A 25,247-nucleotide genomic window follows, 5' to 3' on the forward strand; every position below is an offset into this window, starting at 1 on the left:
ATATTTCAGGGGATTAGAAATTAAGTCCCCTTTGGTGGAATTCCTTAATTAAAAAAAATCTTCGGGGCACCTAGGTGGCTCTGTCGGTTGAGCATGTGACTTTGGCTCAGGTCATGATCTCTCAGTTCATGGGTTCAAGCCCTGCGTTGGGCTCTGGAGCCTGCTCCTGATTCTGTTTCTCCCCCCTGTCCCTCCCCTGCTCTTGCTTTGTCTCTCTCTCTCTCTCAGAAATAAACATTAAAAAAATTTTAAAACCTTGAACTGTCTTTTGATAATTGCACTACTCCTGACTCAGTTGGGTCATACGTCCATATATTTTCCTCCCACAGTCTTTTTTATTGTTGCCAAGGTGTATGTTCTAGTGTATGTTCTAGTTGCTGTGCTTTGTACACAATGAGTGCTTCATAAATGTGTGTTGGATGAAGAGTGTAAATAAAAATTTAGTTAAATCCATGCATGTATGAACTTAAATAGACAACTTCAGCAAAGTCAAATAAAAGGATGTATTTTTACATATTAAATGAAGAGAGATACAGTTTTTTGAAATCACCATTAAAAATAGACATTTGTTAAGCACTCAATACATGCACTCTAAACATTGAGACTCTGGCTGGGATGAATGAAGGCTTAGCTAGTTACACTGCACAGTAAAAGTACCTGTTTCTTCTATGGGTAGAGCATATAAATCATGCAAGGAATGTGTGAAGAGAAAGCCATTTTATTTTTTCTTTTTTAGATCGATGAGCCTTTGGATCTGATAAAATTTTTAAAATAGGGCATTGATAGACTAGCTTCCTGTTCTTTTGAAGAAACAACATTTTAAAGTGATAAATATAGGGGGAGCCTAGGTGGCTCAGTCAGTTAAGCACTGAGCTCTTGATTTCAGTTTCGGTTGTGAGTTTGAGGCCTGCATTGGGCTCTGCGCTGACAGTGTGGAGCCTGCTTGGGATTCTCTCTTCCCCTCTCTGCCCCTCCCCCACTCATGCTGTCTGTCTGTCTGTCTGTCTCTTTCAAAATAAATAAAATAGACTTAAAAAAAAAAGAATAAGAAGGAAAATAAAGTAATAAACATAGAAAGGCAGTAACCTAAAAAGGTTTAACAAGCATAATCAGTTATTTGCTGAATTATTTTGATACTATTCATTTCCATTCCAGTGCGTAGTATTTTTTTTTAATGTTTATTTTAAAAGAAAGAAAGAGATAGAACATGAGCAAGGGAGGGAGACCAAGAACAAGAGAGATTGAGAGACCAGAGGATCCGAAGCAGGTTCTGTGCTGACAGCAGAGAGCCCGATGTGGGATTCGAACTTATGAACCATGAGATCATGACCTGAGTCAAAGTCGGACACTTAACCAAGTGAGCCACCCAAGCACTCCCCCAGGGCATAGTATTTTTGTGAAACCAATGATCATGTTTAACCTCAGTAATCAAGATACTGTATAAGGATATGGCAAACATTTTTGAAAATCTTTTCCACTTCTCTAGTTTTTAGCTATAATTTCAAATATCCTGTCTTAGAGAACTCAACTTCAGAGCAGTCCACTTAACTTTTCTAACTTGGACCTCAAAGCAGCAGCGTTCTTGCAGGGTGGAACCATGATCTTCTTTAACCGTGATCCTGTTTCCTTTAAAATTCTCAGCACAGCTGAAGAAGGGGCCCTGTTTCTTACTACAGACTTTCAGGCAAAGGAGCTGTTTCCAACTTCCTACTAAATCCACCCAGCTATGTCATGCAGGGGATGCAGGGAAGAATTTTCCTTGGGAGGGCCTCCTCAGAAGTTTTGGAGATGGGCCTTGAGCTCTTGGCTGGAATCAGGGTTTTCCAAAGTGGAGGCTGTAGCAATGCTCGTCACTGATTGGGAGACGTGCTGCCTGGGCTATTTTCATGAGAGTCAAATAAAACTCTCTTGTCTTAAGCCCGCTTTGAAAGGTGTTTTCCTAATGATTTTACCAGTCAAATAGAATGACTGTGTGGGAGAGTGTAGTTAAATAACTGGAACACTCTGGGCAGCCTCCCTTCCCCACCCTGTGCCCCTACTTGCCTTTCCCCACCGAAGCTCCTCCTCTCCCAGGCACACACTTGCTGCTCTGTTTTCTGTTCTGGAGCTGCCTGAATTGTGTGATTTTTGTAGATGAATGCAAACTCTTCAATCCAGAAAGAAGTGCCAGGAACACAAACAGTCCAGCTAATTGGCGTTCACCCCTAGGGGAGGAGCATGACCAAACAAGCTCATTGCATTATCTCTATGGGGCACTTAACTCAGAGAAACCTCAGGCTCTCTCAAATCATCCACGAAGCATTTCACAAAAGCATTTCAAAAAAACTGCCAGGAAAAGGCTGTAATCAGGAGGTGCTCCATCTCTTGGGTATGTTGGGCTGATTGCAAAAATACTTGCTTGTGGCAGCTTATATTTTTATTGTTAATCTTATCTGAGCTGTTTGTGAATTCAGGGTACTCCAGCCAGGTTAATAGGTTTTGGAACATGGATGTCAAGTTGGTGACCTACAAGCCAAATTCCCATCACAGACTGTTGGGGCCAGGGAGGGAGAGGAGATGGGCCGGGGAGAGGGGGGGAGATTCAAACTCTGCACTTGGGTGGTGCTGAGTAGTGGCTGCCCCCACTAGCTGGGTGTATGTGTCCTATAGCCCATGGTCCAGGGCAATCCTCAATCCCCCCTATTCCCCTTAGTCTTATTATCAAGCTGCTTCACTCTTCTCTCACTTGCATAGTCCCTGTAGGCCTTTGAGTTTGCCACACTGCTTTTAGTACAAGTCTTTTCATAGTGTTCCTTGAATCCTGGACTCCATTGACTCTGAGACAAACCGAAGGGGTTAAGGATTTTTTTAAGAATTGATTTGTATTATAGAACTACAACTTAGAAATATCAGCAGTTATTTTTCAGAGAAAATATTTCTCAGCTATAGCAGTGGCCAACCCTGACTGAAAATCTGACTTTCAACAGTTTGTTCCATGTTAGGATACTGACTTCCTCAAAGGCCTGTCTGCTGCTGGTCTGTAACAACAGAGCCGCTCTTCTAAAGCCTGATGCTTCCACCTCCAGCCTCAGAAGGCCTCTGCTGGAAGAAATCTCCTCACAAGTTGTCCAGATGCCTGCCCCAGACGCCAATGAGCTTCCTGTTAACTCAGTAAACATTGTAGGAGATAACAGAGAAATGTGATACGATCGCATGTTCTGTATTCACAGACACAGTTCTTGGAGTTCTTTTTACTAACGAAAACTAGAAAAATCTGTAAACATCCAGCTATATGAGGCACAAAAAAAATCTTTTTGTCTTGTCTTTATATAATCCTCTTCCACCACATAATGTTTTAGCATGACCACAAAAGAGGAGGCTGCCTGGGGGCCTCAGTTGGTTGAGCATCCAACTCTTTGTTTCAGCTCAGGTCATGATCTCATGGTTTGTGAGTTCAAGCCCTGCATCTGTCTCTGTGCTGACAGCATGATGCCCGCTTGGGATTCTCTCTCTCCCTCTCTCTATGCCTCTCCCCTGCTCGTGTGCATGCTCTCTCTCACTCTCTCTCAAAATAAATAAATAAACTTAATAAAAATGACAACAAACAGGTAGCAGAAAGGGTGTTTGAGCATATTTCTTCCTTTTGCCCCATCTTCACTTTCTAGTGGAACTATTCAGAGGCTATGAAGAATAGAGAATGGAAGAAATTGAGAACCCATGGTGATAGGAGAGCCCACAGACCACATAATCAGCCTCTGAATAATTGAGAATTTGAGAAGTAGAATAAACCAACAAAAAAAGAATTTTCAAATAATCAAATGATTCCTTTTTGAGTCATTTCATGTATTTGCCCTATGATTATTAGAATAAAATTAAAATTTAGTATTAAATGAAACTCTACATCAGATTCTTGTATTGTACAATTGACCCTTCAACACTGTGGAAGGTAAAGGTGCTGATTCCCCTTCCCCCCCTGAAAATCTGCATGTAACTTTGGACTCCCCAAAAACTGAACTACTAATAGCTTAGGGTTGATCAGAAGTCTTACCAATAGCATGAATAGTCAATGCCCATTTTGTATGTTGTATGTATCATATAATGTACTCTTAAAGTAAGCTAAAGAAAAGCAAATGTTATTAAGAAAATCCTAAGGAAGAGAAAATACATTTACAGTACTGTACTGTAAAAAGTCTACATGCAAGTGGAACCACACAATTCAAACCTGTGTTATTCAGGGGTTAGCTGCATTGTGTTTTATTTCATGTGCCCAGATAGGACTGAGCTCATAGTGAGTCAACAATGAGTTGTGGAATGAAAATATCAACATACAGTGGAGGCCGCTTGTTTGGTCTGGGGCTTTTCTACCTGTGGGTTCTCAATTTCTTCGATTTCTATTTTACCATGGAAACTGAAGTTAGAGTAAAAATAATATCTATGGGAAGCTTTACATCTTCTTTACATTACTTAGCTTTTATTTTTTCTCTTAAATCTATGTTATCTGAAAATACCTATTTCAAATGTTAATTATTAAGCAGATTTTTTTTAAATTAAAAAAATTTTTTAACTTTTTAAAATGTTTTTATTTATTTTTGAGACACAGAGACAGAGCATGAGAGGGGGAGGGGCAGAGAGAGAGGGGGAAGACAGAATCTGAAGCAGGCTCCAGGCTCTGAGCTGTCAGCACAGAGCCCAATGCGGGGCTCAAACTCACAAACCGCGAGATCATGATCTGAGCCAGTCAGATGCTTAACCGATTGAGCCACACAGGTGCCCCATAAACTAACTGAGATTTTAACTAAGCTGACTTTTTAAAATTAATTTTATTTATTTTGAGGTAGTTATAATTCACATTCAACTGTAAGGAATACTACAGAGAGGTTCTGTGTATAGTTATCCCCAATTATAACATCTTGCAATATCCTAGTACAATATCACAACTAGGATATTGACATTGACACAGTCAAGATACAGAACATTTCTGCATTCACAAGGAGTCTTCAAGTTGCCCTTTTATAGTCACACTCAATTCCCTAACCCCACCTTTGGCAACCACCAATCTATTCTCCATTTCTATAATTTTGTGGCTAAGTTATTTTTAGAAACATCTCTCTAACAGTCGGCCTCTGGGGAGAAAAGACCACTTAACACTTTTATAGGGTTGATGACTTTTGTTGGTAGAAGCTTATATTTATAGATGCATGCTGTCGCTGATGCTTTGTGTTGCTGTGCCAAGTGACTGTGTGGGGTCCTGAAATCCAGATTACTAAGACATCGGTACTGCAGTTATTCTTGCCAGAAAATGCCCCTGCCAGTGGTTGACGGAATTTTCCTGCCTGATTACGCCACCTCCACAATGCTGGCCAAGAAGTGCCATTGGTGGCAGAGTGGTTCAGGCTTCTCCCTGACATTAGGACAGTCAGATTATGTCCGGATCCACTGGAAGCTGTGAAAGGGTCTGGGAAGGTGTTTTCTTTACCTATCAACCTGTTGTGACTATTAACTGATGGATGTTGGGACTGTGAAGTCTCCTTTTCTCTCCGTCTTTGAAGTTACGTGCAGCCCTGCTTTGACCCCCGTATTATACTTGGACCTTTTGGAATGCCTAAGGATACCTAATAGGCTTTCCCTCTTTCTTGCTATCCGTCTGACTTAAGTATCTGATGCCACTCTAGAAGTGAAACCAATTGCCGTTCTTAAGCAGCTGTGTTATTAGAAGAGCTGAGAATCATCTGATATTTACAGCCATTTGGGCCTTGTGTTACACTTGCTCTTATCTGTAGCTTAGCTAGCCCAAATGCTTCCATTTTAGGTCATGAAGTAGGAGATCCACTAGAGGAGATACTGGAGGAAATTGACTTTTGTAGGTTTTTGTGCATTAGAATTGCATGCAACTGTCCTGTCTGGCATGAATCAGCTGTAGATTTTCATTTTTTGTTATGATTGTGGAAATTAAACAGTATCGCTTAAAGAAAAATAATTATGCTAAGAAGTTTGCTATTTCAGATTTAATATATTACACTTATTTTATTTAAACTGTTTTAGAGATTTTGTCATACAGATTTAAGTCCCACAATAAAAACAATTTCTACTAAAATAGAATTGATTAAATAGGAATTGATATACAGAAAAATTTTGGGGGTTCATAAAGCCATGTCCCGGCTGAGTAGTAATGAAGGAATTCATGGATCTCTTGATTTTTCTTTAAGTTTATTTATTTATTTTGAGAGAGAGAGAGTGTGCGAGAGAGAACAAACAGAGAAGAGGCAGAGAGAGAAGGGGACAGAGGATCCAAAGTGGGCTCAGTGCTGACAGTAGAGGGCCTGATGCCGGGTTTGATCTCCCAAAGTATGAGATCATGACCTGAACCCAAGTCATATGCTTAACTGACTAAGCCACCCAGGTGCTCCCTCCCCGCCCCCCCCGCCTTTTTTAAAGTTTATTTATTTTGGGATTGAAAGCCCGAGCAGGAGGGGCAGAGAGAGAGAAAATCCCAAGCATATGATATGGAGCTGGATTCCACAAACTGAGATCATGACCTGGGCTGAAATCAAGAGTGGGTTGCCAAACCGACCTAGCCACCCAGGTGCCCTGGAATTCATGGATTTCTAAGGTTCTTCCAGCTCTTCTTTTTTTCCTTCCCATTTTCTTTCATATTATATTCAATTTAATCTTCTTTGCAAACTGAGGAGTTGCTAAGAACTTTAAAGAACCATCTGTGTGTCCAGTGTTCTCATCTATAAATTTTAACTAGTCAGTTGTGAAGAAAATGGGATGTGGGTTTGGGGTTCTGGGATGCTATACTAAAGGAAAGTAAAAAATGAAAGCTTAATGAGAGGGGCTATGTGAAACTTGTTAGTCATTTTTGTGTTTTGTTCACAAAAAAGGAAGGAAGAAATTTAGGTTGCTGATCTTTGTTTATCTGATTATTATCTCAAGTAGTATGTATATATATATGTGTATATATATATATATGTATATATATATATATATAGAGAGAGAGAGAGAGAGAGAGAGAGAGAGAAAGAGAGAGATTTAAAGGTTTTCATTTTCAGCAAATGAGTTTCTTTTGTTACTTAGGCTTTTTCAGTGCCTGGTCTTCAGGATTAAATTGGATTAATCCAATGTATTTTTTTTTTAACTCAAAAACATAATTTTGTTGGAAAGTTAACACACTCTATCACCCAGTTTTAAAGTTAAAAGTTTGTTTTGAATGAGTAAGAAATTAAAATATGTTCAGTGTTCTGGGAGGAGGATGCCAGGAAATATGAGTACTTGTCACCTGCAGACCAATATAATGAACTTTGAAATATAGTATTAGCTGCTTTACTGATTGTCTTCATGTACCAAATTGATAATTTCTGTTTACTTCAGTTTGAAATTACTTAAATGACAAATAACATTAATGCTGGCACAATGAAAGGAGCTCTGTGCAGTTGCTACTAGAACGTAAGCTCTGTGACGGCCGAGACTTTGTATATCCTGGTTACAGTTGTATTTCTAGCTCCTAGTATATTCCTGACATATAACAGGCAACCAATACCACTTGAATGAATGAATGAATGAATAATAAACACAGGATGACAGGTTGAGAAATACTATGTCTTTGTCTTCTTTGCAGTATCATTTAGTTTGAGAATAGTGAAACTATTAACTTATTTGCTGTAAGTAAAGAATCAGCCTCACTATGATAAGACATTATATATAGGATAAATGACATATTTTTATAAGATGTCCAGGCACATTTTGTAGGTCATATTTGCCCTCTCCTAGATATTCTCATGCTCAAATACAAGGTTTCCTAACAAATATAATTCCTTGAATCTCAAAGCAATAGAAAAGAAATAAGTACAGTAGGAGGCCAAAATAGTTGATGATTACTGTGTACTGAAACTGTTATACATGGAGAGAGATATAATATCATCTGATCTGCACTGTAGCCTTGTGTAATAGCAACTATTTTCCATTGTGCAGGTGAGAAGGGAAGCTCAGCCAGCAATTGGTGAAGCCTGATTCAGAGTCCTGTTCCGTTTGACTCCAAAATGCATGCAATTTGACACCATGTTTTTTTCCAAGTACTACATTCTAATTTCTGTGGTTTATTTCAGTCATACTTCTTGAAGAAGTTGTTTGCATTCACTGTTCCCAAATTCTTACTGTGGTTAAATCCACTAAATACTATTTGGTCAAATTACTGGTCTTCTTTTGTACCATTTGCTCCTGAAGGGCTTTTTGAAGGTCCCACTTGAGATTATGTCTTCACTTGGTTTTTACTCTTCCTGGTTCTCTACTTTTCACTACTCCCTTCATCAAATTTATGGGATTTCATCAAATTTATGGATTATTTGGGGGGATAAGTGATACCTTAATTATATTGAGTCTTTTCATTTGTAAGCATTCATACCTCCCCTTTTAAGTCTTTTAAAATGACTTTTGATAAAGTTTTATAATTTTCTCCATAAAAGTCCTAGGTACCTTTAGTTATTATCACAAATGTTATCTTTTTTTTTTTTTAAATAATCACATGTTCTATCAGTTTGTTGTGAGTTACAGAAACTCAATTGATTTTTATATATTCTTATATCAAGCAACCTGGCTCAATTATTTCTAATAGTTCATTTGTATTTTATTTGACATTTAAAATACTTTAGAAATGATTTAAAAAATTTTTTTTATTGTTTATTTTGAGAGAGTGAGAGAGACAGAGTGTGAGTGGGGGAGGGGCAGAAAGAGAGGGAGACAGAATCTGAAGCAGACTCCAGGCTCTGAGCTGATAGCGCAGAGCCTGACATGGGGCTTGAACCCACGAACCACAAGATCATGACCTGAGCTGAAGTCAGACACCTAACTGACTGAGCCATCCAGGTGACCCTATAAGAATAATTTTAGATTTACAGAAGAGTTGCAAAGATTTTAGAGTTCTCCTATACCCTTCAGCCAGCTTTCCCTAAGGTTAATTTCTTATATAACTGTGGCACTGTTGTCAAAACTAAAAGAACTGATACTGGCACATTACTTTTAACTAAACTACAGATTTTGTGTGGATTCCAGCACTTTTTCCACTAATGTCCTTTTTTTCTTCCAGGATCCAGTCCAGAATATCACATTGAATTTTTTAGTCTTTGATTTTTAATGTAGAAAATTGTACCATCTGCAAAGGAGAGCAGTTTTGTCCCTTAGTTTCTGTGTGTGTGTGTGTGTGTGTGTGTGTGTGTGTGCGCGCGTGCGTGCGTGCTATAGTTACCAGATGTGTATATACATAGCTTTCTGTACTTGCTTGTGCTGACCACTCTTACCCAGGCTTTACTTGCTCTACGTCCTTCACTCCTCCCATAAATGTTGATACTTACCAAGATTCTTCCTTTGTCCTTAGTTCACACCTGCTACACATTGTTCTGGAGGATCTCATCCATTTTATAGCTCCCTATGTGGATTGGGTACAGCCTCTGTGCCCAAGGCAGGCGTTTGTTTGCTACAATTACCAAATCTTTATTTCTAGCTTAGATTTATTTTTTGAGCTCCAGATTCATATAGCTGTCTTCTGGATATCTCTGTCTTGATTTTTCACAGATTTTCAATATGTCTTAAGGGAGCACATCTCATTGTCTTCTCTTGTTCCTTCTCTCATATTTCCCATCTCAATAATCTCTCAGTTATCCAAGGTAGAGAAACCTGGGACTCATTCTGAACTCCCTCCTTTTCTTCCTCTTTTTTCTCTTCCTTCCTTGCTTCCCTGCCTTCTCTTACTTCCATTCCGTTCATTCCCTTCCTATCCACTCCTGTTAATTCTATTTCCTTCATTTCTGACATGTTTACCAGCTATTTCATTTAAACCTCTCATTATTTCACACTGTCAAACTCCTTAACACTTTATTCAGAGCCTCTGGCCTCATCACCTCATTTTGTCCCATGATGCCTTTCTCCACAGCACACACAACACCCTAACCCTTTGTCCTAGCCATACCTAAGTACCTGGTGTTCCTTAGATATGCAATGTTCTTCCCTTTCTCCTTTGGAAGTTGTATAAGGATGCTTTTGTTTGGTTTGTACTCTATTTTCCCGACTAACTCCTGCTAATTCCTTTGGTCTCCATTCAGTTGTCACTGCTCCCAGGAAACCGTTAATTTCCCAGGCTAGGTTAAATGCACTTACTGAGAACTCTCAAGGTAGTTTGTGTGTATTTCTCTCATGGCACTTAAAGTATTGAGCTTGTTTAGTTATGTGTATACAGTTGCTCTTCTCCTTGACAATACGGCATGTTCTTCAAGGTCAAAGACCAATGTTGTCTTTTGCTTTGTGCTTCCTATTGCTTAGCACACAGTACCTGGCACATAGCTGTAACTAAAAAATCTTTATTGAATGAGTGCATAAATATATTCACCATTCTTGGAAATACTGACTTGACGGTTTCCAAAAATGATATTCTTTCACCAGGGACAAAACTGTCTAAATGTCAGCTTCCTTATTTATAAATGAGAAAAGTACACTAGATGGTCTTGAAGTCCTCCTTCACAGCTCTAACAAATTGGTGTTAGATTTATCACCAATAAATCTAAGTGGAGTTTAAGATTTATCATACTTGAGCATATTCAAAAGAAAACAATGCAAATTCTGGGGGAAATGCCAAAAAAAAAAAAAAAAAAAAAAGAGTTCCAAAATGTTTTGAGCAGTAGAAATAACCCTGAAATAATAGTTTGACATTTTAGTTTTACTGCAGAATTAAATGTGTCAAGTGCTAATAATCTGAGCACTTAAGCATTTGCGTTGTACTTATGATGATCAGAATTTCTGTTCCTTTGATTGCATAACCAAATATTTTAGAAAGACTGTATAAATTCTCCTTTGCTGAAGATTTTCAAGTAAAAGTTAGACAGCTGTTTCTCATGGATATTGTAGATAGGATTTAAAGTGTAATTGTACAATGATGAGACTAATATACTACTAAGGTCTTGCCTAATGATGAGATCCATCAATTTTGTGGTTTGTAGTTTTTTTTTTTTTTTTTTTTTTGCTATAACAGAAAATAAAGTTGAATTATAAGCTTAGTCTGTGTTTATCAAAATTATGGATGTCTGTGCATTCAAAAAAATTTTTTTTGCTAAAACAGAAAAGAAAGTTGAATTATAAGCTAAGTCTGTGTTTATCAAAATTGTGGATTTCTGTGCATTCAAAAACTCAGTATAGTGAGTGGTCTCCAACTTGCTGTAATGACCTGGGTTAAATCAGTGTTCAAGGCCCAATTTAAAAGGTCTTTTAGTGTAGTACTTTTGCTTTTACAACATAGATATACCATTGATACAGAAAACCACATAAAACATCTTGTACTTTAATGAATTATTACTAGGTGAACATTCTTGTAACTGTCACTCAGATCGAAAAACAATTTTGTCAGCCACCCTAGAAGCCCATGTCCTCTGTCTCAATCACAGTCCCTTGCCTTCTCAATAAAAGTGAACTGATTTTTTTTTTTAATTTTGGAGAGAAAGAGTGCACACACAAGAGGGGGAGAGGGGCAGAGGAGAGAGAGAGAGGGGGAGAATCTTAAGCAGCCTCCATGTGCAGCATGGAGCCTGATGTGGGGCTGGATCCCATGTCCCTGGGATCATGACCTGAGCCAAAATCAAGAGTCAGACACTCAACTGACTGAGCCACCCAGGTGCTCCTATAGATTTTTATTTTAATAACTTCTTTGTATTATTGTTTCATCGTATCGATAGGAATCCTTAAGTATTCTACTTTAGTTTTGCTTTTTAAATATGTGTTTTAATCTCTCAGTCTGCATTTTGCTGATTGCTTTAGCTGTCTAGGACTTGGCTATTTTGGACAAATGTGGCTTATTTCATATCTCAGTTCTGGAATGACATTCTACCTGGAATATCATTCCTCCTTATCTCCCTACCCTGTACCTTCTTCATGAAATTATTTCCTACTTACCCTTTAAAACTTAGCTGAAATCTCATTCCTCCTAGAAAGATTCCTGACATCTAATAACATGTCCTTTTCTGTACTTCTCATAGAGCCTGTATAAAACTCAAGTATGAAACCAAGAGCATTGCTGCAATTGTTTCTTCATCCATTTTTGTCTTGCATGAGATGCTTTCATCCACCAAACATTCAATAAGCAATCCTACATGCCTGGCATTGTGCTATACAGCATGGGATGTAGAGATGGGCAAGGTACATCTCCCTGCCCTCAAGAAATTTACAATCAGGGAAAGAAAGACACATGTGATACAAAATTGTTCCAAGTGGAGAAAACAGGATAATATGAGAGTATAGAGGAGAAGGTTCCTATCATAAACTGAGGAGAGCAGGGAGGAGGGAATGACCACAGAAGGTTTTCCAGAGTGGATTATAATTCCAGAGTCTAGCTAAGTGTGTGCCACAGAATAGTACTTATTATATAACAAAAACGAATGTTCTATTTTATAATCACTTATTAAGTACTTTTTAAGTGCAAGCTTCATAGTATTCTCATGGAGAAAATATCTTTTTTTTTTTAAGAGCTATATGGTAGATACTTTATAAGTATACAACTGAAAACCTGTATTGAAGCACTAAAATAGTGTATTGTTTTTATGTAAGGTGAAAATCAAGGCTTTAACATTTATGTAAGTATAAAAATATAAATTTTACATTTCCAGAAACTAGGCTGAGGATGATCGCTTCCCTGGTTAGACATAGACAGAATCAATCATTTTTATGGTTCAGAAGAGTTGATGATTAAGTCATCTTCCATTTTTCAGAACAGATTTTCACAGGCTTGTCTGCTTGTTATATTTTCTTTCCTGAGAAGTGTGGAAAATTTTACAGTGCACTCTTTATATGGAATATAATGCAATTCCTTTCATTTCCTATCTTAACATACTTAATATTTAAAACTATTTCTTTAAGAAACCCTTCTCCCCACTCTCCTTCCAGCAAATGAAACGTGTCTTTGGCTAATGCCTGTTCTAAGTCATAAGATCCAATGGCTTTACTTATTAAGAGTCTTCTAAATCTGACATATGATTATTGTATCTTTCCTCCCCATGAAGCCAGTGTAACATGGAACAGTGACAACTAAAAATCTAACTTGAATGCAACCAAATTTAGTTTCACTGGACTGTACTGTTCAGTATTTTTGAGTACTAGCTGGAATTTCACATTGTATGGAATCTGTAGAGTATCTGAGGGACTCTATCTGGAACATAAACATAGTTTTTATACCTATTGTGGACTGAATGTTTGTGTTTCTCCTCTCACCCAATTCATACATTGAAGTCCTAACCCCAATGTAATGGTATTAGAAGGTGGGGCCTTTGGGATGTCCACTCTCACAGTACTGGAAATCCTAGCCACAGCAATCAAATAAGAAAAGGGAATAAACAGCATCCATTGGTAAGGAAGAAGCAAAACTTTCACTATTTGCAGATGACATGATACTATATATAGAAAACCCTAAAGACTTCACCAAAAAACTTCTAGAACAGATAAATGAATTCAGAACTGAAATCTGTTGCATTTCTATATACTGATAATAAAGCAGCAGAAAGAGAAATTAAGAAAACATTCCCATTTACAATTGCACCACAAGTAGTAAGTTACCTAAGAATAAACCTAACTGAAGAGGTGAAAGACTATGAAAACTAAAAGACACTGATGAAGAAATTGAAGATGACACAAACAAATGGAAAGATATTCTATGCCCATGGATTTGATGAACAAATATTTTTAAAATGTCCATACTGCCCAAAGCAATCTACAGATTCAATGCAGTCCCTATCAAAATACCAACGGCATTTGTCACATAACTAGAACAAAGAATCCTAAAATTTGTATGGAACCACAAAAGACCTCAAATAACCAAAGCAATCTTGAAAAAGGAAAGCTGGAGGTGTCACAATCTCCAATTTCAAGTTATACTACAAAGCTGTAGTCATGAAAACAGTATGGTACTGGCACAAAAATAGTCACATCAACCAATGGAAATTGGTATAGCCACTGTGGAAAACAGGATGGATGTTCCTGAAAAAGTTAAAAATAGAACCACCCACCCTATGACCCAATAATCACACACCTGGGTATTTATCCCCAAATACAAAAACACGAATTCAAAGGGATACATGCACCTCTGTGTATATTGCAGCATTATTTACAGTAGCCAAATTATGGAAGCAACCCAAGTGTCCATCGATAGATGAATGAATAAAGATGTGGTTTGTGTATACACACACAATGGAATATTATTCAGCCATTAAAAAAGAATGAAGTCTTGCCATTTGCAACAACATGGATGGAGCTAGAGAGTATAATCCTAAGCAAAATCAGAGAAAGACAACAAGTACTATATGATTTCACTCATGTGGAATTTAAGAAATAAAGAAAAAAAGAGACAAACCAAAAGATGGACTCTTAACTATAGAGAACAAACATGATTACCAGAGGGGAGGTGCGTGGGAGGATGGGTGAAATGGGTCAAGAGGATTGACTATACTTATCTAGGAGCACCTGGGTGGCTCAGTCAGTTGAGTGTCCGACTTCGGCTCAGGTCATGATCATGAGTTGATCATGATCAGTTCATGAGTTGGAGCCCCATGTTGGGGTTTGTGCTAACAGCTCAGAGCCTGGAACCTGCTTCGGTCTCCCTCTCTCTCTGCCCTTCCCCTGCTTGTGCTCGGTCTCTCTCTCAAAAATAAATATTTGAAAAAATTAAAAAAAAATATGTTGTTGAGCACTGAGTAATGTATAGGATTGTTGAATCACTAAATTGTACACCTGAAACTAGTCTAACACTGTAAGTTATATTCGAATTAAAAGGAAAAAAAAAGAAGGTGGGGCCTTTGGGATTTGATGAAGTCATGTGGACAGAGCTCTTATGAGTGGGATCAGTGTCCTTAAAAAAGAGACCCCGCAGGGGCGCCTGGGTGGCGCAGTCGGTTAAGCGTCCGACTTCAGCCAGGTCACGATCTCGCGGTCCGTGAGTTCGAGCCCCGCGTCGGGCTCTGGGCTGATGGCTCAGAGCCTGGAGCCTGTTTCCGATTCTGTGTCTCCCTCTCTCTGCCCCTCCCCCGTTCATGCTCTGTCTGTCTGTCTCTGTCCCAAAAATAAATAAAAAACGTTGAAAAAAAAAATTAAAAAAAAAAAAAAGAGACCCTGCAGAGTTCCTTAGCCCCTTTCCCCTAGTGAAGACACAGAGAGATGAGAGCTGTTTAAATCACCAGACACCAAAGCTAATAACATCTTGATCTTGGATTCCTCAGCCTCCAGAACTGTGAGAAATAAGTGTTTACTTAAGTCATCAAGTCTATGGTATCTGTATTATAGCAGGCCTAATTATCTAAGAAAATACCCTTCAATACGTTTCCAACCAAATTAACACTAATTGCCCAATGAGCTGCCTTTGGTTACTTGCTTTGTTCTTTTTTAACCTACAAAACCTTTTATTAGAGGAAATTTAAGTTATATGCAAAAATAGAAGGACCAGTATAATGAACCCTATGTATCCATCACCCAGCTTCAGCAGTTATCATCACATGACCAATTGTTTTATCTGTACCTTCACTAGCTCTTTTTCCCCTCCCTGGTACTGCATTGTTTTGAAGTATATACTAGATGACATATCATTTCATCAAGTAATTTAGAAAATGATTATGTAGGGGTGCCTGGGTGGCTCAGCCTAGGTTAAGCGTCTGACTCTTGATTTCGGTTCAGGTCATGATCTCATGGTTTGTGAATTAGAACGCTGCATCCAGCTCTGCATTGACAGCTTGGAGCTTGCTTGGGATTCTCTCTCCCTCTCTCTCTGTCCCTTCCTTGGTCATTCTTTCTCTCTGTCTCTCAAAATAAATAAACTTGAAAAAATTTTAAAGAACGATCATATAAATAAATAAGTGATATGTATGTATTAGTACATATCAGATACATAAATGATTCATATGTATTGCTATGAGACCTTAAGAAAATAGTAACAGTTCCATTCTCATGCCTAAAAATTTAAAAATTCCCTTAGAAGCACAATATCCAGCTAGTTTTAAAATTTCCCCTATGTCCTTTTATTTTTTTACAAAAATTTTAAAAAATACTTGCTTTAATCAGGATTCAAACAAGGTTTACACATTGCATTTATTCATATGTCTCTTATGTTTCTTTTAATTGAGAAATGTCCACTCCCTCTTGTAACTCATAAATGTGATTATTTTCATAGTCATGTTTACATGGTACACACTTTATGTTTTATTCTAGATTATTTTAAAACTGACAATGCTAGCATTGTTATGTTCTTATAAAAGTAACATATGCTCAACCAAGAAAAAATTCAAAATGTCAAAAGGTATATGAAAATATTTTAACTAACTCTGGGTTAATTTTCTGCTCCATGTATATTCAAGTGTATACTTTTTACATAGTAAGTATTCCCTCTGCTATTACTTTGGGCCTGAGATTAGAAGTCTTATTTAGAAATCTTTTTGTAGTTCTTAATAATAGAGAACAATTTGATGGTTAACAGAGGGGAGGGGCTTGGGGTAATGGGTGAAATAGGTGATGGGGATGAAGGTGTGTACTAGTCATGATGAGCACAGGGTGGTGTATGGAAGTGTTGAATCACTATATGGTACACCTGAAACTAATATAACACTGCATTAACTAACTGGAATAGGAATAAAAATATACATAAAATAAAATAATATTGGCAAAATCTTTTTCTAGTTCTTGGGGTAGAAGCTTAGATTTTCATAATTTTCTGCTTTTCTAGTATCAACACTTAAAGCTATAGCTTTCCCTTTAAGCATGTTGAGTTTCCATTGTCATACAATTAGAAATACTTTCTAATTTCCCTTGTGGTTTATCTGTGTGTGTTTTTTAAGAAATATATTGCTTAATCTCCAAATATTTGGGGGATTTCTAGATAACTTATTGTTACTAATTTCTAATATAATACTTTGTTTGATTTCAATCCTTTTAAATGGACTGAGACTTGTTTTATGGCCAATATGTAATTTATTCTTAGGCATATTCCTTAAAAGAATGCATATTCTGCTTGGGTGAACTGACCTTTAAGTGTCAATTTGGTGGTGTATTTGCATGGAAAAGAGTGAAGTTGGATCTTCATACTCCATACTAAAAATTAACTCAAAATGGCTCAAAACCTAAATGGATGAGATAAAACTAAATTTCTCAAGAGAAAAGCTAAGGTGTAAACCCTCATGACCTTGGATTAAGCAGTGTTTTTTTAGATATGACAATAAAAGCACAAAAAATGAAAGAACAAAATTGATAAATTTGATTTCATGAAGACTAAAAATGTTTATGCTTCAAAGGACAACATCAAGAAAGTGGAAATTCAGCCCACATGATGGGAGAAAATATTTGCAAGTCAGATATCTGATTAGGGATTTTTGTGTAGAATATATAAAGAGTTCTTACAATTCATTGATACAAAGATAACCTAATTAAAGTGAGCCTAGGATCTGAATAGACATTTCTCTAAAGGAGGTATACAAATAGTCAATGAATACTTGAAAAGATGCCTGATATTATTGCCCATCAGAAAAATGCATATCAGAAATATGAGATAACACTTCATACCCAGCTAGGATGACTATAATAAGAACAGAAATAGAAAAAACAAAACAAAACAAAACAAAACCCCACAGAATTTAACAAATGTAGTCTGGATGCAGAGAAATTGGAACCCTCAATTTCTAGTGGGAATGTAAAATGGTTGCTTTGAAAATAGTCTGAATGTTCCTAAATGATTAAACATAGTCACCATATGATCCAGTAACTCGACTTCTTAGTGTATATCCAGAAGAAATGAAAATATGTCTACAAAATCTTGTTTGTGTAGCATGTTCATAACATGTTCATAGCATAGTTCAGAGTAGCCAAAAATGGGAAACAAACCAAATGTTCATCAGCTGATAGATGGGTAAATCAAATGTGGTTCATCTATTCAATGGAATGTTATTTGGCAATAAAAACAAATGAAGTACTGATAATGGCCACGATGTGCATGAACCTTGAAAACCTTATACTAAGTGAAAGAAGCCAGTCATAGAATACCACATATTGCATGATTCCATTGATATGAAATATCCAGAATAGGCAAATCTATAGAAACAGGAAGTAGATTAATGGTAGCCTAGGGCTGAGGATGGTGGTACTGGGGACATGGTAGGTGAGCACTAATGAGTACTAAAGCGTATGGGAGGGTGAAGACGTTCTAAAATTGATTGTAATGATGGTTCCACAATTCTGTGACTATAATAAAACCATTGAATTTTATGTGCACTTTAAATGAATTGTATCATCTGTGAATTACTACATATTACAGGTTGTTAAAGAAAACAAAGAAACCAGAAGCACCCAATAGTTTAGGACAAAAGCCCTTGATATTAATATCATGGTGGCTTTGGAAAAAGAGCTTGTTAGCTGGAGGTAATTGATTTGAACAATTCAAGTCTACTAGGCAAATAAGCATAAGCTAGCTTACCATGCTGGCAGTTTATTTATTTTTTTAGCAGTTTTCAAAAGACTATGATGTTAATAGGAGAATAAAGTCTCAGGTGAATGAAAGCTACCTGATCTAAAAAAAAAAAAAAAAAAATCAGGTCAAGTTGGTAGATGTTACTTATATATTCCATATACTTATTGATTTGTTCATTTCTTTTGTCAATTTTTGCTTCAGATATTTTCAGATTCTATTATTCTATCTACATATTTAAGATTATTATGTATTGATGTATCTTACCCTCTTAGCATCATGCAATAACCTTGTTCATCTCTATACTATTGCTTTGAAGTCCACATTGTCATATTAATATAGTCATACCAGCATTCTTACACTTAGGGTGTACATTTTATATTTTTTTCCCACATTTTTACTTTCAACTCCTGTGTCTTTGTATTTAATGTGCTTTTCTTGTAAACAGCACAGTTAAATCTTTTTTATCTTGAGAATTTTTTCTTTTAAATGTATTCATTTGCTTTTAGGTAATTATTGGTATGTTTGGGTTTAATCTGCCATCTTGGAATTTGTTTTCTAATTTCCCCCATCTGTTCTTTGTCCTTATGGTTCTCATTTCCTTTCTTCTTTTGGGTTGAGTAGATTTTTTGTATTCTAGTTTGCCTTATAGCCAGCTGCCAACTGTTTGGGTAGGTCAGGGGTTAGCCTTACTCTTGAACTCAACCCTTGGCTTTCTTTATCTTGGAAGAGCTCTTTTGATCCTGCTTTGCATTTGGTGACAGCTCAGTGCCTGTCAGAGGAATCTTCTTTAGCTTTGTCCTGCTCCCCTCTTTCAGTGGTCTGCTGCTTTGCACTCAGCAAAGGCCTAAGGTACTTTAGGAAGATTTCTCAGTCTTTCTGTTCTGTCCCAACCTTTGATATGTGGTGGTTGTCCACTAGGTGCAAGCTCTGTGAGAGAACCAGCAGGTGGATATGGAGTTGTTCTTTGATTAGAGCTCCTCAGAATTCTAATTCTTCACATCAACAGCTATTAAGAGTTAGTAAAATTTCAGCTGGTATCTCCATACTTCCCTTTTTGACAGGTTTATTCTTTCCTCTGTCAGAGATAAAAGCAGTTAGTCATTTCTGTTTTTGAGAAGGGATCATATGTATATGGAATTTAGTTAATTTGAGTTACTTTGCATTTCAGTTTTAATGGGTTTTTAAAGAAAATTTATGACTTTTATGGCTTATACAGCTTGTCGTTTTAGGCTGTATTTATTTTTAAAGTGCATGTAATTATTTGGCAGTGGAAACATTTTTTTTAGGCATCTACAATTGATACTTAATTTTTAGTGACTTACTGAGTGATAATTGCCTAGTGTGGAATAATACCCAAGGAATCTCTAAAAGGTTGATGAATCAATCAATGATGTTACTCTGGGTATTGAGTCACTGGTATTGGCCACTAGTATTGAGTCACTGTTACTGAGATTACTATCCATAATCTCCCTTATGACCATTAATACACACTTAATGATGGTGGGCTAGAGCTAGGCTATGCTTTATTGATGAGGCACCAGAAGAAAGTATAGTGATTATGCAATCTTGCCTAATGAGCATTTATGCAACCTTCTGAGCTAAAAAGAAATATAAATGCGTTCATAATTAATATGGCTTATCTAGATCACTTTAGAGTTGTATATAAGGATTTTGCTCATAATCATTAAGACAATTTTGGTTATATTTGTTAAAAATAAATCTTATTTTCTACATTTCCCTGTATTGTGAAAAAGGCTTTATTAACTTCTTTGTTTAGTTTTCATGTTTTGATTATATTCATTTTGCCTTGTATTATCTTGTAAGATTCTGCAGAACAATTTTGCCTGGTAACTGCAGGCTTACCTAATGCTGTGCTGTCTGGAATCTAATAATGACTGATACACAGAAGAGAATCACACATTAAATGTTCAACAGACTAAAAAGACATAAACTAGTGCAAATAGAATAATAAACTCCCATGCTTCTAATAACTATTGACATAGGTTAGTCAATCTTGTTTTATTTATCCTGCCCACTTTAGGGTTGTCTGGGTGGCTTAGTCACGCATCTGACTCAACTTTGGTTCTGGTCGTGATCCTAGGGTCATGGGATTGAGCCCTGCATTAGGCTCCACGCTAAGCATGGAACCTGCTTGAGATTCTCTCTCTCTCTCTCTCTCTCTCTCTCTCTCTCTTTCTCTGCCTCTCTCCCCCACTTACACACACATACTCTCTAAAAAATAGATGTTTATTTAAAAATAATAAAAATATCCTGCCCACTTTATAAAAAAAATGATTGGCTGCTAGAATATGTTATTTTTGGTTGCTAAAATATTTTTAAGCTAATCCCAGATGTTATGTCTTGTTTTACCTGTATGTTGCTCTGCTTGATAGAGAAAATTTTAAAACATAATTATATGACATAATAATATCTAACAAAGTGAATAATAATTCCAGAATCTTTCAAACATTGCTTTTTTATGCCATGTTTCCCTAGCTACCTGGAAATGCCTGTGAGAATTAACTTACTTTGTAATGTTATCTAAATAATATTATACTGATTTCTAAATGTTTGAATATTTACTGCTTTTTTTCTGTTGTTCTCGAGAATGTCCTAGATATGTTGAATGCAAAAATTCATTCTAACACCAGGTAAATTTTATATAAACAATGTATACTTACCCTCTTATGGTGTATACCCTCTTATGGTGACTTATAAGGCAAGTTATAAGAAGCAAAGGTGTGAGAAGGTAATAAAGAGTTAACTTGGCTTAACCAAGACTTTCCTAAACTTATTTGGCCCCAGAACCTGTTTTTTATATGTAACCTCTGTTTGCCAAAATACATTTTGGAGAATACTGTTCTGGGCAGGAGAATGCTGCCTCTGAATAGCAAAACAGAAGATGTTAACTTCATTTTTATTTGAATCAATTAGATAATTATTCTTATGGCATAATTATAATCATGTAATATCTATTTTTTTCCTACTACGATCTGCTTAATACTGATCATGCAGTATAACAGGTCACCCTCTTCAAGATCTTACATTCTGAAAATCTTTCAACACGTTGTAAAAGCAAATTAAGTATGAGCATTTTAGTTTTCCACTACATAGATATTTGCAAACTAAAATAGCTATACATCACAATCCCTCTTTCAAGAAAGATAAATGCATTGGTATTGTATTAAGGGGGAAGCTAGGGGCGCCTGGGTGGCTCCGTCGGTTAAGTGTCCTACTTTTGGTTTTGGCTCAGGTCATGATCTCACTAGTTTTGTGGGGTTTCAGCCCTATGTTGGGCTCTGTGCTAACAGCGTGGACCTGCTTGGGATTCTCTCTCTCCCTCTCTCTCTGCCCCTTCCCCACTCACATTGTCTCTCTCTCTTTCAAAAATAAATAAATATAAACAATTTTAAAAGAGGGAAGCTAGAAATAAGATGTGTAGGAAAAAACAGATGAACACAGGGGAAGGAAAAAGGGAAGATAAACATAAAGTCTTAACAAACAGGGTTCATGGAGGGGTGGTGGATGGGGGGATGGTCTGGATTGGTGATGGGCATTAAGAAGAACACTTGTTGTGATGAGCACTGGGTGTTATATGGAAGTGATGAATCACTAAAGTCTATTCCTGAAACCAATATTACACTATTTAACTAGAATTTACAGAAAAGTTTGAAACAGAAAAGAAACTCAAGGAAAAACAAACCAAAAGATAATAGTGAGCAGTTATATTTTATTTGTGAAGAATTGGTTAAAAATAACTTAAAAAGTTTAAACTTAAGGGGTACCTGGGTGGCTCAAATGGTTAAGCGCTTGACTTGGGCTCAGGTCATGATCTTGCCATTTTGTGAGTTTGAGCCCCTCATCCGCTCTCTTGCTGTCAGCACAGAGCCCACTTGGGATCCTCTGCCACCACTCCACCCCTGCCCCCCGCCCCCCGCCCCTTATGTGCGCATGTGCTCTCTCTCTCTCTTGCTCTCTCAAATAAACATTAAAAAAAAAAAAAAAAAAGCTTAAACTTAGGCAGTAGTGTCGAAATTTTTACAAGAGGTTTACATTTTTATGTACTTTAAAAATATGTTCACTTTTTAAAAATATGTAAGCAGTTAACAGGCCAAGTGGAGACTAATTACACATCAAAGGAAAACATTTCCCCATTCTGCCACTCTTCTCTGCTCACTGACACTAGAGTGAGAAGGGAATCTGGAAGCACTCATGCTCTAGAGCATCTGGGTCTCATCCGAGTATGATCTAATTGACACCGGTCCCCTTTCCCTCCACCTTGCCAGTCCTCCAGAGTGGATTAGCTGGTTGCTCTTGTCTTTATATTGCATAAGTGTGTAGATGGCTGTTTTTTCTGTGATGCTACAAAGGTAATTTTTCCCCCATTATTTACAGTCAAACTGCAACTTCAGGCAGAAGAGAGAGGGGTTGTGTCCATCAAAGGAGTCTGTGCAAACCGCTATCTTGCCATGAAGGAAGATGGAAGATTACTGGCTTCTGTAAGTAATGCTCTCTGTTTTTTGTAGTTTTTTTGTTCATTGGCTTTTGTTGCTTTAATTACTAGTAGTGGTATTTATTCTTCATTAAGGATTTTGCAAGTATTAAATAATTTATATTCACCCTCTAAAATACAGTATTACTGTATTTCACAGATAAAAAAACTAAAGTTCTGAGGAAGTAATAAAGTAACCATGGAAACACAGCTGCTAGGAAGTAGAGCCTGGATGGCATTTGAGGCAGTCTTGACTCGAGAGCATGAGCTCTAATTCATTGTATTTTACTGCCTTCTCTGCAAAGCTATTAAGCCACAGTTATGAAAATAAACTCATATTGTGTAGTTGTTTGAAGATCAGTGGGGTGGATATATACAATTTTGAGTATCAGTCTTTAAGTTTCTTTTTTCAGATTTCACATACAAAATGCTTGCCATATAGAATACTTGTTGATAATGTGGGCTCTTAACCTAGATACTTATAGTGGCTCTGCCATGTATTAGCTGTGTGTTCTTGAGCAAATTATTTTGAGTTTCCTTACCTGTAACGTAGAGACAACAATGATCTTATCTTATAGAGTTTTTGTGAGGACTAAATTAGATAATTTACATCCAGTGCCCAATCTGGGTCATGCATAATAGATCCTCATAATATTTACTTCCTCTTCATCTTCTCATTTATATATAAACTCAGTCAGGACAATGACTTCACTCTTTTACTTTTTCTCAAAGCTAGTTATGAGTCCTAGCTCCTGGGTAATATTCTTTTCACTAATGCAGGCTCCCTGCCACCTCCACCATTGTCATTAGAACCAGGATTACATGTTTGTTGAGCAGACATAGTGTGTGGGGAATAGTGCACAGAAATAAAGCAGTATAAAAGATATAGATCCAACTCCTGTCTCATTGGGGGAATAGATGGGACACATACCTGAAAGTGTGTGTGTGTGTGTGTGTGTGTGTGTGTGCGCACATACATGTGTGTGTATACACAATAGTCATCATACCAGTACCAGTAGCCAGTTACAATCGCCTATAACTTTCCCCTTTACAATCGCCTATAATTATTTCCATAATTAGAATGGATCTAATATTACTGAACACTTGTGGTGTTTTACGGCATACAAATAGTTTTTGAAAATTTTTCTGAGTGAAGACCTTTGGATTTCTCAAGGACCAAAACAGACTTAGGGAGAAAATATTTCAATCATCTGATTGATCATCTGACAAAGATATATTTATGTTGATATGTTATCAATTTGTGTGATTTTTGCAGGATAAATAACAAGTCTGGGTATAATGGCATGCACTCTCTTTGGTAGTTGAATAAACTTCAGAATTCTCTTCAAGAATAGCCAATATTTATTGAGCCAACAGTGTGCCAGATGTTATGCTAGGCAACTGGGTTATAAAGTTGAATACAAAATGGTCTGTGTCCGTAATGATTCATAATCTTGGGGAGGCAGAAGTGTAAATAAGTATTTGTAATAATGTGTAAGGGTTTTGATGTATTGTTTCTGTATCTTGTATAGATGCATAATAATATTGGAAAGGAAGTAAGAAATACTATGACATAGGAAGTAATATAGGAAAGGAAGGGCCTAAATTTGTCTAGATTGGGGAGGATGACATATAAATGGGATTTTAGATGACATGGAAGAAGGAATTCATCATGAAGTCATGGGGCAGAGGAGTGGAGATGAGAGTATAGGTACTTCCAGGGCATGGCACATGCAAAGTCAGAAAGCTTAGGAGGTGTTTCTCTAGCATTATTAGTAATTCACTACTGCTGGAGTGTAAAGTGCAAAGGAAATGTAAAGTGGAAGGGAAGAAGAGATAAGGCTGGAGAGGTGGATAGACTGCTGAAGTGCCTTATACACCATATGTTGCAAGTAGTGGAAAGCCACTTTATGAACTTGCACTTGCCATAGGCATAATTCTTTCCACTCTTCTCCCTGGCTCCATTTCAGACTATTGTGTTATGGCACATCCCTGGATTCTTCTCCATTCTCCCCTGTGTGTGATTCTTGAGTGATTTGCTAAACATTCTCATTTTGTCACAGATAGAAGAGTACTCTGGACACATAAAATACTTTGGTTCTTAAGAGTTGTGTTACATTGATTGCTACCATTGGGAGTATGAAAAAAGACTTAAGTTATGTACTATTTTTTCCCCTAATACCTTCACATATTAATGGCATGAATACTTTCAGGGTAAGGATTTCTCACTGTTTGAAAACATTTCTTAAGGGTCTGCCTGCCCACCCCCCCCCCCCCCACTTTGGAGTTAGAAAAAGTAAAAGTTTAAAC

At 37.0% G+C, this 25,247-nt stretch overlaps 1 protein-coding gene across 3 annotated transcripts in view; it reads left to right on the plus strand.

Moving 5' to 3' along the window:
- The window catches only part of FGF2 (fibroblast growth factor 2), a 309,364-nt gene that overhangs the window by 28,722 nt on the left and 255,395 nt on the right, over window positions 1-25,247 (plus strand). For all 3 annotated transcript variants that reach the window (XR_013555161.2, XM_060654251.3, XM_078445774.2), the window contains exon 2: window positions 22,841-22,944. Coding sequence is in view for 2 of the 3 variants with exons in the window: in XM_060654251.3 (XP_060510234.1) it covers window positions 22,841-22,944 (104 nt within the window). In the remaining variant the exon portion in view is untranslated. The remainder of the gene's footprint in view (window positions 1-22,840; window positions 22,945-25,247) is intronic.

The sequence above is a fragment of the Panthera onca genome, chromosome B1 (assembly GCF_046562875.1).
Source record: "Panthera onca isolate mPanOnc1 chromosome B1, mPanOnc1 haplotype 2, whole genome shotgun sequence".
In the NCBI taxonomy this organism is placed as follows: Eukaryota; Metazoa; Chordata; class Mammalia; order Carnivora; family Felidae; genus Panthera; species Panthera onca.